Source organism: Helicoverpa armigera, chromosome 20 (assembly GCF_030705265.1).
Source record: "Helicoverpa armigera isolate CAAS_96S chromosome 20, ASM3070526v1, whole genome shotgun sequence".
Lineage (NCBI taxonomy): Eukaryota > Metazoa > Arthropoda > Insecta > Lepidoptera > Noctuidae > Helicoverpa > Helicoverpa armigera.
Window position 1 is genome coordinate 8,293,269 of NC_087139.1, and position 15,437 is coordinate 8,308,705.

At 34.6% G+C, this 15,437-nt stretch overlaps 1 protein-coding gene across 1 annotated transcript; it reads left to right on the forward strand.

The window, feature by feature from the left end:
* The first annotated feature begins 5,800 nt into the window (after positions 1 to 5,800).
* LOC110376452 (bilin-binding protein) lies at positions 5,801 to 14,420 on the forward strand. Its single transcript, XM_049848923.2, has 4 exons — positions 5,801 to 6,000; positions 8,033 to 8,246; positions 8,708 to 8,809; positions 13,419 to 14,420. Exons 1-4 carry the CDS (start codon positions 5,896 to 5,898, stop codon positions 13,601 to 13,603), a joined length of 606 nt encoding a protein of 201 aa, XP_049704880.2. The 5' UTR covers positions 5,801 to 5,895; the 3' UTR covers positions 13,604 to 14,420.
* The last annotated feature ends 1,017 nt before the right edge of the window (positions 14,421 to 15,437 follow it).

Consider the following 15,437-nt stretch of genomic DNA (forward strand, 5'->3'; position numbering starts at 1 on the left):
TATGTCTTTTGCCTACGCGCGGTACATGACCTTTACAAGACAAGTTACGGTTACCTACTTAAGTTTTGTAGAACTTTCCTTGTTACTTAGTTAGAATGGGACAAATCTTGTAACTTTATTGAACTACTTGAAAGTTTATTAATATTTTAATTTAATTTTGATCTGCTTTCAAACCTTTTGATATAACAAACTGAAATATGATCGGTATTAATTCTATCCTTTCGTACTTTGCATTTGATACATCGTCAAAATATTTGAGTAGTTTAGAGTATCCGCGCAACTGATATTTTATAATTGTAATTTTTCCGACGTATTTAATAACTTTATACCCACAATCAATTAGGTATTTGAAATTAAATTATGTTCGAGTAATGAATGCTACGCTATGTAACATAAGATGTGGAAAAAAAACAATTAAAATATTTTTTTTCAATTATCCATCATCTTCATAACAAAGACATCATTTAAAACAATAACACTTGGTATAAAACTGCTTACACTTTCGAGGTCAAAATCTTCTTGTATAGGCACATTTGCATCACACTGTCCAAGTTGCACTATTTGTCCTACACTCACACTTGATAGTCCAAGCAGACTAAAAACATAGGACTAAAAATATAGGATCATAGTTATGTGCTGTCACATCACAATTGCCAAACTAATCAAATAATTGTTTATCTGTAAAATTTATATAAAATCTTATCTATTATTTATTTATCGTCACTTTAATCGCAACAAATTGTATTGTCGAATTAAGTTTGGGGCTAAGACATAAAATGGCGGTCACCAACTTATTCTCAACAAGTTGTACCTATCTACTTACCTGCTTTGGGTTTTCTCACATCGTACATCGTAAACAAACTGAAGAATTTCATTAAAATTACTAGAAAATTGAAAAACAAAAAAATATATGTCAAAACGCAATTAATTAAAAGCGGATATTGCGCTTTCGTATGCATTACATTTATCAAAATCCTGTGATGACTGCATGATTACAATAAAAAAAAATCATCCGTGCCCATATTTGATAAGTTTCGGTACCAAAAAAAACAACAATTTGGACACACCTACTATGTTATTTTTAACATGGATCATACATCATATTTTTCTACATATTACGACCGGAATACCCAGTGGCATTGAACTTATATGATTTAACACTCGGAAAATAAACAAGCGGCTACCTACGTGTTGCTAACTGGCCATACCTCCTGTGAGAGACTTCACAGTCGAGTGCAAACTTGTACAGTCAATATTTACTCTGTATTATGATTTATCTGTTATGGAATTTTAAGTAATTTCTTGAAAAAAAAAAAAACAAATGGTTGGAAACATAGACGCATACTTCCAAGAAAAACACTCCTCTCCTCTTTAACTTATATTTTCAAGGATTATTTTATTTGCGTTTGTAATTTCATCAGATTCTGGCGAGTAGGTAGGTACTATATTTTGGGCACCTAAATAAATGGACGCAATTAAAAAATTATAATAACCTTTCTCGAAAAATAGGTTCTATGACAACCAAAGACTTTTTCAAAGCTGCACAGCAGTTTCAAAGATTTGCGTATTTTTTTTGTTGACCTAAATGACTTTCAATTAGGTCAAGTCGTAATCAGACAAATTATTGAACATGCGATTTGTGCCAATAAAATAATTATTAGTTTTGTATCCTGTCAATATTGACATTATCTTAATTAACGACAGTTATATGAAACGGAACACATAATTTATTATCTACTTATAACTGTACATAGTATAGGTATAAGAGTAAATAATCTTGTCAACAACATTAATAAAACAGAAATCCAATGTTCTAAGTAGTTAAATTAGGTTTTGTAATTAGAGTTTTCTATCAAGAAGTTTTAGAAAGCACCCTGAAGTGAAAGAAGAACTAACTTAGGACTTCACATAACAATTAAAAAGGAGAAAATTGGAAATAAAGAACTAAAAAACCTTGAAGGAACAAAAAAGTAACAAAGTAGATTGCCCCAATTTACAATCTAATTATTTTCCACAGACAAAACAACCAAACAACTTAAAAAAAACATTGTAATTCAGTTACATAACAGAGTTGATTCAAAACGTCTAGAAACGTCGTGGGGTGTTATTGACTCGGCTCAATTGGCCGCCAAATTGTAGAATCACTCTCTTCCTCTAAACTTTCCACGATGCCCCGTGCACATGATTCGTAACGTGTCCACGCTGTTCTTACGGAAATTTTATAATACACTAGCTGTTCCACGCGGTTTCACCCGCGTCCCGAAGAAACTTCACACCCAGAGGAAAAGTAGTATATGCCCAGTACAGTACAGTAGTAATATACATACATATTTCTTAGATTCTATACTATTTCTGTGTCAGATTATGGAATCAGGTGTTACTTTGCCGAAATCCATGACAGAAAATGTTGGAAGAATAGCGTTAATTTCCGCTCGTTGACGAGTCAACATGTCCTGAAGAAGCATCGAGGAGTATCGAGTATCTAACGCCTTGATTTACTATCTCACAGAAATTAACGCTACATGTCTTTCCTTACATTTTTGGTATTTTATTTTTGTAATACAAACTCATAATTCATTCAATTAGGCGAAAAAGTGCGACAAACAGACACGTAGAAGGAGTTATTTTTGCATTTATAATATTAGTAGGTAACGATTTGTTGTGACGGAAAATATGAGTGATGGTGATTCACTAGTGTATTATTATATTAGGGACTGCGTTTTATTTGATTTGTTAGGGTTCTTGTGGCGTAGTAACAGCGGTTTGACAGTCGATCTATGAATTTGAATTGGTGTTGGAAATAAATGATTTTTCAGCACTTTTATGCAAATAGAGAACGTTTAGGTTTTGTATTTCGTAATTTTAGCAGTTATATTAATTTTAACTTGATGAGGTCCAATGAAATAAAAAAAAACAGTCGAAATAATCTAACATAAATATTATGTAATTATTGTGCTATAATAATATATTGCTTTTAGTTATATAATAAAGCTTTTTATCAAGCTATAAAAATATTTAAGTATATCAAGATAATGGTAATCGTACGATACTTGTATGGTCTCTACTGAGGTCCCTTTTGATAAAAATAGCATGCTATGATAATGTCGTCCGAGTTTAGTTTCTTTTGAACTATTTATTTCAAGCTATTTATAGACCCTGTATTGTTTATCAGTTTTGGGAATTTGATTGTTTTTTTAATTTTAATAAATAAACAAACTACGCCGCTTTTGCTGTTATTTTCACTGTGCTTAAAGAGTATTCTGAAAGGCTGTGTTATTTGAATGGTATGCAAGATTTTGTGAAGTCAATTTCGAAATACAGTTTATTGAATAAACTAAGAATTATTATTTATCACTACAGTAATACGTATTATAACACTCCGAGTCATGTAACCGGGTCTCCTACGTAAAACAGTCCTCCTCAAAAAAGTACCTAACGCCTAAATAAAGTTGTGCAATATTAGAATTTTATCAGTACATTCCTACACTAGAAATATCGCCATAATCTTGCGATTAGCCATGTCAGTTTGTGAGTGCCTGTATCAGCATAATCACATCAAAGTCGGTTCAGCCCCCTGAGTTTGAAATAATGATGCTCGGATTTTCTTACTTCAGACAGGTTTTTGACCTCTCGTCACAGTTTTATCTGTAGTTGGAAAACTAACCTAGGTTACCGAAGATTTTAGAAGGCTAGGCTCTCGAACTCTCTAGAACATTTCACACACCTGTGGAAAACTATCTTCATGATAGACAGAATTGATGTTCTAAACCAACGTCGAATCAAGTAGGTATCTATATTTGCTATCGCGCAAATATAATTGAATTTTATATATATTGGGGATAATGACGTAATTGATAAACAAAATCCAATTACCCATTAACATCATTTGTTATGATTTTAATACTTGATTAGATAATTAAATTTTCTTTTGATTTCACTTTTGACCTAACTTTGATGACCTACAAAGGGAGGTGTTTATATTTAGACCAATAAAAATGCACCTTTGTGATGATACCACAATGGTGCTTGCAATGCAATTAGTTTTGCCTTTATGGTCACTTTCCGCTCTATTTACCACGAACATCATAATTGGTTATGGCTGAGCTGCGGCCCTTTGCAACGTGATTTTTTGTGGGAAACCCGCCATGTGTCAATGTCCTTATCCTAAGTACTTTCGTGATACTCTGATAGATAACATAAGGAAAAAAATATTGCATGTCATGTAATGATGATTGACATGAGGAATACAAAGTTTATCTGTAAATATTTCTCGCAGGAGGTCGGGAATGTTTTAACGTAAAATTAATAGTAGATAAAGTTACAATATAGCTACCTTTAATTAGTCATTATCTGACTAGCCTTTTTCCAACTATGCTGGAGTCCGCTTCCAGTCTAACTGGATGCAACTGAGTACCAGTGTTTTTATATGGAGCGACTGCCTGTCAGACATCCTCATAAGATTTCCATTTCTGGGATTGTTTTCAACAATGTTTTCCTAAATATCTTAGAAATAATAAAACTCATTTTAAGGTGTTTTGTTGATCTAACTGACATAGTTATAAAGAATTTAATCTGCCTATTCAAATATTTTGGTGACTAACTCGAATTCGCACTTCGTACGAGTTAACTTGTCAAAATATTTAAGTACTCTTTTCCTTATTTTCTGTTGTCTGCAATTTTTATTTATCTTGCAGTGTAACATATCAACTTTTGACAATTTAATACTAAGGAATATTTATATTTTCTGCTTTTCATAACCTTTTTGAAAAAATAAACAACAAATAATAATGAGACGATTAAGGCAGACGTTTTTTTAAATTATTTATTCTTTACTTTACCCATAGGTATACAATCTTATAGTAGATATCATAAATACCATTACCCATGTATTGATGATATTTTCGCAATAGCCTTGACAAGAAGATAAACAAAATTTTAAGTTATTTGTTACAAATCAAGAGGTATTTTAATAAGAAGATAAGAGGTCTTACCAAGGGGTATTGGTTTGCCCCGGTAACTGGGTTGAGGAGGTCAGATAGGCAGTTGCTCCTTGTAAAACACTACCTAATATTCAGCCGCATAAAGTTAGCTTGGAAGCCGATCCTTTTGTTGGGAAAAGGCTAGGCAGTGATGACTATGAAGAAATAAGTTGATCTATGATTGCTGTATTTTTTTTTCTGAATCGAAATATTGTGATGAATTTTACTTATGGCGAAGTTTATTTCAAATAATTTGGCGAGATTACACACATTTCTTCATTATAATAATGATAATAGAATTTGACACTACACATATTAAAACTAATTTACTCCATGTTTTATATTATTTGATCCATGGTAGCTAAAACATTTTTTATGACATTGTGAGGTTCGCATTTAAAGTTAAAAAAAATATAATAAGTTATATAAAAAAAACTTACAAAGCTCACGAGAACTTACTGCATGCTAAACACTGGTAAACAACTGTATCAAGTTAGACTAGAAACTGACGCCAGCATAGTTACAAACAGACTAGAAGCATGAATATTAGGTACGAACCCACCTTCCTCCTGGAGCCCTTTGTGTACCAGGTCTGCAGTTACTCGTAAGAACAATCCCGTCGCCCCAGCAGACTGTAGGTACACTATACAGGTAGACTTAAATGCAATCATGACGCTTAAGGAAAGTGCCAGTAAACGCATGCGACTGCTCTAGAAGCCTATTCGCTTCATCCTTTCGGTCGCAATTCCTTCAATTAAATAATCCTCTCATACGAATTGTCTGCCCCTGACCTCTGAAACAGCTACTATATAAGGATGACAGAATACTCACAGACGCCAGTTTATCTCTCACTACCGTCCACGAGAGGCGTTCACGACTTAATTTTTATACCAAAAATATTTTTCTAAACCTCAAAATGTTCAGATTTTTGATTCTTGCGTTTGTTGCGACGGCGTTCGCTGATACTCATGATGGACCCTGTCCTGAGGTCAAGCCGGTTGAAAACTTCAACTTAACTGCTGTGAGTAGAAACTGCGATATTAATAACTTTCTTTTGTCCTGTACTGTATGCACAAGAAGAGCTTATAGTGTTCAGCTTGAACTAAGAGGAAATATAATTGAAATTGGCCGAGTGGTTCTAGACATACCATGAGAAAAATTTTAATCAAAACTTTACTCAGTTTGAGTAGATAAAATAAATATAGGTAGCATGAAAATAAGGGTATTTGATTAGAAAATGTCATCAAACTTTTTGCAGAGCACAAGATCCATTGGATTTTGTTTTGTATCTTTATTTGTTCGGTCACACAGCGAGTAAAATTATATTTTTTGGCTATCATAAATATTTTTTTTTTTATAAAAAAAAAAAATAAAGGACCAACCTCAAGTATGAGGGCGCGGGGTCGATCCCAGGTCAGGCAAGTACCAATGCAACTTTTCTAAGTTTGTATGTACTTTCTAAGTATATCTTAGACACCATTGACTGTGTTTCGGATGGCACGTTAAACTGTAGGTCCCGGCTGTCAGTGAACATCCTTGGCAGTCGTTACGGGTAGTCAGAAGCCAGAAAGTCTGACACCAGTCTAACCAAGGGGTATCGGGTTGCCCGGGTTACTGGGTTGAGGAGGTCAGATAGGCAGTCGCTTCTTGTAAAGCACTGGTACTCAGCTGAATCCGGTTAGACTGGAAGCCGACCCCAACGTGATTGGGAAAAGGCTCGGAGGATAATGGCTATCATAAATATTTGCTGTCTGCCAATGCAATGGTGTGATCTGTAATCAAAATCAAACTGGATTAAATTGTCTTATTTTGTCTGAGCCTATTTTATCTTATCCGTTTTTCTCAGTTGGGAGTCTCATATCAATTCGTGAATTGATATCAGTATTCACTTTTTATTACAGTCATATTTTACAATGTTTACACACTCTAGCCTAAACATAATATATTTTCATGTTAAAGCATCTAATTCGATTCAGATTTATTACTTTACAATAGGCAAGCAACATATACCTACATTTATATCCCTTGAAATGTGTGGATTGGCGGATTAGTTATAGCAAGTAACACAATTTTTTGTCTTAACATTTTCCTTTTCTTCTGTTATCGCCTATCAGTTTTGTAACTCTTTACAGTTTTACAGCCACAGTTATCTATGTTCACAAACCGATTGTTATCAGACACTTATGTAGGTATATCTGTTATTCTCATAGTTATGACTTATTAGGAGTGGTCATGTTCAGCACAGAGGCGCGGTTTAGTTAAATATTTACTTTAAACTGGCATGGTATCTCATAAGATTTGTTCAAATAAAATAGCCTGATCAGTAATTTTTATGATATGTTTTATGTCGTCATAAAGTAAAGTTATGATTTAACTAATATTATGGTTTAACTCGTCGGTAGCCAACCCTTCTACCTACCTATCTTGCTAAAGTGTGTAAGTACTTACTAGAGCTGAGACTTTTTTTTGCTTAAACGCACTAACCTCAAATGCGCACCTTTTTAATTAACAGCAAATAAATAAACTGCGGAACAACACAACGAAGCCGTGGTTCAAGATCAAGGTCATCCAATTTGACCTTAATCCATTAAATGATTAAACTTGTTGATTCACACACAAATAAACTAATTTACCGATAAACGGTGATCAATTAGGTGGTTACGGTGCACCCGGTTGATTACGGAATTGAATGATTCAGCTTACAAGCGACATCCATTGTTGAGCCAACCGTGAAGGTCGCGTTAAGTTTGTTTGTGGTCAATATTATGTCATCAACTCTTTATCAAAAAACTTTAATGGAGAGTTTGGTTTGCCTATTTGAAGTGAATTTACAGTCAAAATATTTTCCAACTCACCATTTTCGATGAATATTAGAATAACAAATATTTCTTTCAGATTGTCTCTTAGTAGGTATGCAGGCGGATGGAAGATACGTTTAAATGTGTTTGATTTAAGGGACAACAACTTTTTCAATTGGATTTGTAGTCTAATACTCAGCAAGATAGTACCCAGTAGATAGGAGTTTGTCTTAAGATTTACATCTTTTTTTACAGTACCAAGGCGTCTGGTATGAAATTTCAAAGTTACCCATCGCGTCAGAAGGCAAAGGCAAGTGCGGTCAGGCTGAGTACACCCTGAATGGTGACGAGGTCAAGGTCAAAAACTCACACGTCCTCGATGGAGAGCAGAAGTTTATTGAGGGCACCGCCAAGTTTGCTGCTGATGCCAACAACGCTGCCAAGCTCCTCGTGTCCTTTAAATTCGGAGGTGAGTTTTTCGACCTTGAAAAAGAATCGGTATATACGCAAAAAAATGTATAAACTTATACATATAGTTTTTATAGTGTAGAATGATAGGTAGGTACTATCTTTAAATCGTTTCAAATATTTTAATATGGATTAAGATTTCTTTGGATAATACTTCACAATAATGTTGGTTATCTGAAGGAAATGGTGTAGCTACTTACGTTAATTATTGTTATCCGGTATTACCTACGTTTCATGTCATAATCATATACTTTTTCTATTTCTATAGATTAAGTCCCAATATCATTTTTGAAGGGATAGTAAAATAAAGCCTCTTAGGAATCATGTGTATTTACTTACAACAAAAAAAATATGTTTGGTCGTCCAAGTACCAACCAATCATTGATAAGGTTTGCGCAAACTATACAGTCCTCGACTATATTCATTCTAGAAATCTCTCTAATACAATTCTTCTTTTCACAGAAATCGTATCCGAGTCTGGTCTGCAGATCCTGACGACTGACTACCACAGCTACTCTATTGCTTACAACTGCAAGTACGATGAGAAGACCAAGACTCACAATGGTATGTATTTTCTTCAAATACCACTAATCTACGTCACTTACGGCTTCCCTGAATAGGGTTAAAATGGCCTTTAGCTGCCTCTTTATGGTACCTCTCTTCTACAGCATTAGTTCAGAGAAAGTAGGAACATAGATTTTCTTGCTGGTCGAGTGGTTACTGCTGACCATGAGGTCCTCAATTTGATACCCAAGGCAACCAATCTACGGTTTTTTTGGCTGGCGCAGCTACCTTACTACGTATCACGATAAATTTCTACATAGAAACTCGGTGAAGACTTGGTTTGTTATTACACCACTGCATGGCACAGACCACTCCTCACTCAGAAAGAATGAGCGTCTATCACCACGCTCGATCAAGGCAGATTAGACTTTCTGACTTCAGAGTTCAAGTTTCCTCAAGAGGGTTTTCTTCATCTTTTCTCAATTATTGGTGTCCAAGATATATGTACATACTTAGAAAGAACATAATTTCTTATAATTTAGAAAATATTCTGCCTACAATTTATACCACTTTGAATCACAACGAGTTCAATTGATAGATTCGGCTTTAGTACACTGAAACTTTAATCTAGCAGATGTATCGGTAATTTTCCGATTATAACATTCTCAGTAAAATGTTAAAAGTAGATCAAGGTATTCGATATATGTTTTTTTTTCTACTGTTAATTAATTTTGATAGGAAATCAGCTATATCTGCCGATAAGTTATTATCTATTTGCTACTTCAGTTAGTTTAAGTGCGTTTAATCATTTCCGATTGCAGTTTTTTCGGATTTAGTCTAAAGTCGTATGTTTTGTGATTATTTTAACTTGGATACTCCATCTACATCCTCCTCAATTGGTTCAGATGTTTTTCAGTAAAAGCATAATAAACCAACAAAGTATTTTTTGTATGTCTATTGTATTTATTCTAATCCCCGTCTTAGGCTATCTGATAGTTTTTTGGGATATTTTATATGACCTTTGTTGCCGAAAAAGGATTTTGCGACAAGACGTTCAAATTCATACTTATTTTATCGTATGTCAGTGAAAAGAAAACTCAAGAATAACTAACTTGTTTGTACAAAATAAAGCGGATTCTGTTTATCGACATATTATATCTCATAGCCTAATCAATATTTATCTATGGCAGGACAAAAGCAAAGTTTTTTGCCGTTATCAGATTTCCTCAAGGCACGTTGACGTACATGCAGTACATATCGGCTGATAGTAAAATTAATCATGTTTCATACGTATAATAAATTAAATATTCAGACTTTTCTAGATTATGTAGGTCCCTACATGCATTATTTTAGAATTGCTTCGATTTATAATCTTTGGTGGGGGCAAATCGTTAATTGATGATAATAGCAACAATATTAGTAATATTTAATTTATTTATGCGACAAACTGTTGAAAGACCCTAAAAACATATAAACTATATGCGTGTCAATCAAATTATTTGAAATGCGAATGTCGAAAGTGATCATATTTTCGTCCTACTTACATAAATCATCATCTGCCCAGCCTTTTTTCCTATGTTGTGGTTGAGTGCCAGGGTTTTTGTAGGTCCTAGCTGTCCTTTGAACATCTTTGGCAGTCATTACGGGTATCAAGTAGCCAGAAAGTCTGACAACCACTCTTACTAAGGTGTATTAGGTTGCCCGGGGAACTGGACTGAGGATGCGGAGGTCGGATAGGCAGTCGGTCCTTGTAAAATACTGGTACTTAGTTGGGTTAATGGCTAGGCAGATGATGATATTTATTTATTCTTCTTAGCATGTTCTTGTAAAGACTAGTGACCCATTTTTGCTACTGATACACATTTATAATTAGCTACCTGGAACTAGTAGCAATACCTACAAAGTTTCAAGGCCATGTTCTCTTTAATGGAATATTGCTGTTTTTTTATCACAGATTACATTGAAATGATATTAATATTTTAATATCAGTCTCTTTATAACGTCACGTATAGATAGATGTCAATCAGCCCAGCTTTTATGTACTTAGTGTTAAGATTTATTACCTAGGTTTACCTACCTAAGTCCTCTTTTTTTAACAAAAATCATATCATATCATTCAAAATCATCAAATGACCCCTCCCGCTGTGGGTTAGCAGCAGTGAGAGAGTGTCAGACTCTTACTGACTAAAAACCGTCTTGTTCCGTCATAGGCCTTTTATGTATCAGGGCCGCGGTATCTCTTTCGAACAATCCCGCAGCCCCAGCCGACCTTGGCCCTGCTGGGCTCCGCTGGGGCCTACCTGAGTCCTCAGGGCGTCATTGACAGCGAATAATTTATAACTATTTTTATGTCATCATTCATCCTCCGAGCCTTTTCCCAATCATGTTGGGGTCGGCTTCCAGTCTAACCGGATTCAGCTGAGTACCAGTGCTTTACAAGAAGCGACTGCCTATCTGACCTCCTCAACCCAGTTGCCCGGGCAACCCGATACCCCTTGGTTAGACTGGTGTCAGACTAACTGGCTTCTGACTACCCGTAACGACTGCCAAGGATGTTCAATGACAGCCGGGACCTACAGTTTAACGTGCCATCCGAAACACAGTCAATGGTGTCTAAGAATACTTAGAAAGTACATACAAACTTAGAAAAGTTGCATTGGTACTTGCCTGACCTGGGATCGAACCCGCGCCCTCATACTTGAGAGGTTGGTCCTTTACCCACTAGGCCACCACGACTTCACATTTTTACGTCATCATTATAATAATAAATTGCATAAGATTTAAAAATGAACTACAAACTTTTAGGTTTTGATATTTTTTCGTATTTCGTTTTGATGATTCATAGGCTTAATCATTGTTATGCATGTATTAGTATGATATAAATCTCATTTTTTTATATTAATAACGACTGTCTGTCAAAAGCTGCAAAAAGTTATAAAAAAATTGCCTAACACTAAGATCATGAAAACTTTAGAGTTCTTTAAAAGACAATTACCGCTACATTCCATTCTACGTTGGAGTCTATTGGAGTCATACGTGAGAGAAAGCCAAAGCGCAATAGAAAAGCATTGTGCGAGTGTAATTGCATCATATGCGTGAGAAACATGGTACACTCTATTCCATGTGGGGGTCTCCCAACTCTATCGTTATATTTATATTATTTTGCACATTTTTTTTGGCGGGAAATCTTCAAATTACCCTTCCTGTACTGGGTCTAGCGTGAGGGTGAGTCAAACTTACAGACTAAAACGTACCATGTGTCTTCTGGAGCCCTTCTTGTACAATGGCCGCGGTTATTCTTTTAAACAATCCCGCAGCCCATATTTTACCCCTTTTTTTTTCGCTGAGTAAAATATGCTATTACGCATGCGGGGTATGTGGGACACCCCGGTACAAACGTTCCCGGTATATCCACTAAAAAGGCCCAGCGGCACTCCGATCTCGGTTGAGTGGAGGGGGTCTGGGAATCCATGGCGTCCAGTCCCCCACCGGCAACTGCCCGCCTCACGGCAGGCCCCTCATACCTCCCCTCAGTGGGGAAGCCCATATTTTACCCTGTTTTATAAAATACATAAAAGCCGGATCCTGCCGGATCATTAGTCACTTAAAAGCAATAAACCTGTACATGCTTGTCTATGGATGATTGCATCAATGCCTGATAACACTCGCTCAGCATACAATCTATTGGTTTACAATGTCACGTATTTTAGGAAGTCTTTTTACAATCCTGCTTATATAGTTACGTAAATATTGCAGATAAATCATTAATTCCTCAATATAAATATATAATTGGCACCAAGTTGGGCACGTGATAGTCGTTGTGCAATTATCTGAATCCGCTTTCTGATGTATGACTCCGAATTAGGGAAACCCCCGATTATTTAATATACATAAGTAAAAGCATTTTCATTATTATACATAGTACGTATTGGTATAGGTACCTCATGAGATTTATTAAAAGGGATAAAATCATTGGAATTCAAATCTGGCTCTATAAATATTTTCATCTTAATCGGTATAACTCGTTTAAGAGTTCAATAACATTTAATAACAAGATAGGTACAAATCTTCTCATACGTTCTTCTATTGTTTTGAAAAGGCACCTACATAAATTGCGGACATAAGGCGATATCAATGAGGAAGTATGATTTACTAGTGATAAAGGGCATAAATTCCTAGATCAATATTTTTGTTAAGTAGGTATCTATAATCCAATATAAGGCAATATAAGGAAATCTTTGACTCTTTAAACTAGGTATAATTTGTATTGTTTGACAAAGTCTTAAACATCTTTTGATTAAGTAATCTAGTTCAGAAAACGTAAATAAGCTTGCAGTAATTTTGATAATATGATTGGAGAGTAGTCCTAAGAGGTCAACAAACTGCAATCGGACAATTGTTTATAAAAAAAGAATTTTATTATGTTTTCGGATTGTAGGACTGCATTGAAATGAGCCTAGAATATTGTGTCTACCATCTGCAAAGAGACGTTGTTTAAAAAAAAACTTAAAAAAGAGTAAATGTCTTGTCTTGGATGTCTTGTTTTGGAAATCGTGCGTGAGAGACCATTCACAGTTCTACTATCCATTCTACACCAATACTGCAGAAAAGTCCTATAGTTCCCTGGTTTTGAGATGTACTAAAATTATTTCTTCATTGTACCTTACAGAGCAAGCCTGGATTCTCTCAAGGTCCAAATCCTTGGAGGGCGAAGCAAAGACCACCGTTGATGCGTTCCTGAAAGAACACTCCAAGGTCATTGACTCCACCAAACTGGTTAAAACCGACTTCTCCGAAGAGGCTTGCAAGTTTACCGGCTCCAGCGTCATGACAGAACAAACTGCCAAGCCTTGAATTTTTGAATTTCGAAGATTATTTTAAAATAGGAACGCAAAGCTATGGTGAGAACCTTGTTTTTGAACACCAGTACTGATGCTTTTTGACTGTAGACTTTCGGCCGTTTTCAATATTTTATCTATCGGTTGATTATGCTTACTAGGGATAGAAATTCAAATCAAATTCCTATCTTTATTAAGAAAATCGGCAGATAGATAATTGGGATCGGACTTTTTTTTCTATATAGTTGATCTTAATATGTATCTCTTATGTTTATTTTGTTGAAATTGTGAGTATTGATGTTTGAAGTTAAGGTTCGTTTTTTCATAATTGATTTGACGTCAAGTTTTAGAGAATTTGATGATGCGAAATGCTCTCGAATAATTTTTACACATAGTGCAAAATAACTTATAACAGTATATCTTCAGAATTTCTATAATTTGACGTTAAATTAGATTCAGCTTTTAAAAATATTACGAAATAATAATGAGTGTAATGTTTTTAAATTCAAATGCCTCTCGATCATAGCGATGTATATAGAAAATTCTAATATTTTAGTCCTTAAGATTGATTGATGAACTAATTCGAAGTAATTAGTGTGTCCAAAAAATCCATAAAAAACGATCATTTTTGTATAAAAATGTGAAATAATGAACAATACATAGCTATATCTGCTTAATCCAAAGTTGTTTTTATATATTTATTCTGATAACAATCACTAATACTTATATTAATCACCAGTTAATGTCTAATCACCAATAATACCATTGTAATAAAAATATAGAACAGAACATAGCTTAGGACTATTTATTGGATAATAAACTTTTATACGAAATATTTGTATTTATTTCCTACAAAATCAAATAAAAATCTCCATCTTGTTATAATAAAAGGTAAGCTCAATTTCTAGTCCTCAAATGGGATGATTAGAATTTTGAATTAAAAAATATATACTTATACAAAATGTATCGTACCTAATCACATTAAACGGAAATTCTCCCTTGACAACTGACAGCTGTCAACAGGTCAAAACATTCGATACTCCTAACTTTATCTCTGCTTTATAATGTTGTAAAAAAAAAAAATTATATCAAAGTTTGTGAATATCAAAGTACGAGTATATGTGATAGGATTTAATATACCTATGCCAGTTAAATTATTTATATTTTTAGTTTACAATTTAAAGCCAGCATCATTTTAGTTATGAAAATACTACATGTTATTTAACGACCTTATTTCAGTTAGGTAAGTAGGTGAAAGAATTGATAACAACTTTTTCCTCAAGTGACATAGGCATCTTGCGTAGAAATCGCATACTGAAGTGGCGCAATAAGGTTATTAATTAGGTAATTACGCCACCTACTTGTAATTAGGTAATCATGGAGGTCCTTATGAAGATAGATAAATAAACATCCATACTTGCGACTTCAGTAGGGACGTAAAGTGCATTCGAAAAATACAAATCAAATCAATCGAATCAAATTGTCTGATTGTCAGTCATTTTCTTAATGTAGAAATATGTTTATTTATTTAATAAAATAAAGGGTAAACTTTGAGAAAAATTGCAACTAGTTACGGAGAACAAAACGCTGAAGATAGATTTTCTTTCGATTTATGAAAACTATTTAGACGACCTCGACCACCATGCCGGACTGCCGAACCTGAGGTCCCGGGTTCGATTCCCGGTTCGGTCGACATGTGTGTGATGAGCATGTTTGTTGGCCGTGGTCTGGGTGTTACAATATGTATATATGAAGCTTTATGTAGTTTATCAGTTGTGTTAGCACCCATAACACAAGTTAATTAATAACTTACCATGGGGCTAACCGACCGTGTGTGAAAATGTCCAGAC

What these genes read in the sequence shown, in the direction of transcription:
- LOC110376452 (XM_049848923.2), top strand. Translation starts at nt 5,896, where the DNA reads ATGTTCAGATTTTTGATTCTTGCGTTTGTTGCGACGGCGTTCGCTGAT. An exon ending in AAAACTTCAACTTAACTGCT is followed by an intron (nt 6,001 to 8,032) that starts GTGAGTAGAAAC and finishes CTTTTTTTACAG; the next exon opens with TACCAAGGCGTCTGGTATGA. An exon ending in GAAGACCAAGACTCACAATG is followed by an intron (nt 8,810 to 13,418) that starts GTATGTATTTTC and finishes TGTACCTTACAG; the next exon opens with AGCAAGCCTGGATTCTCTCA.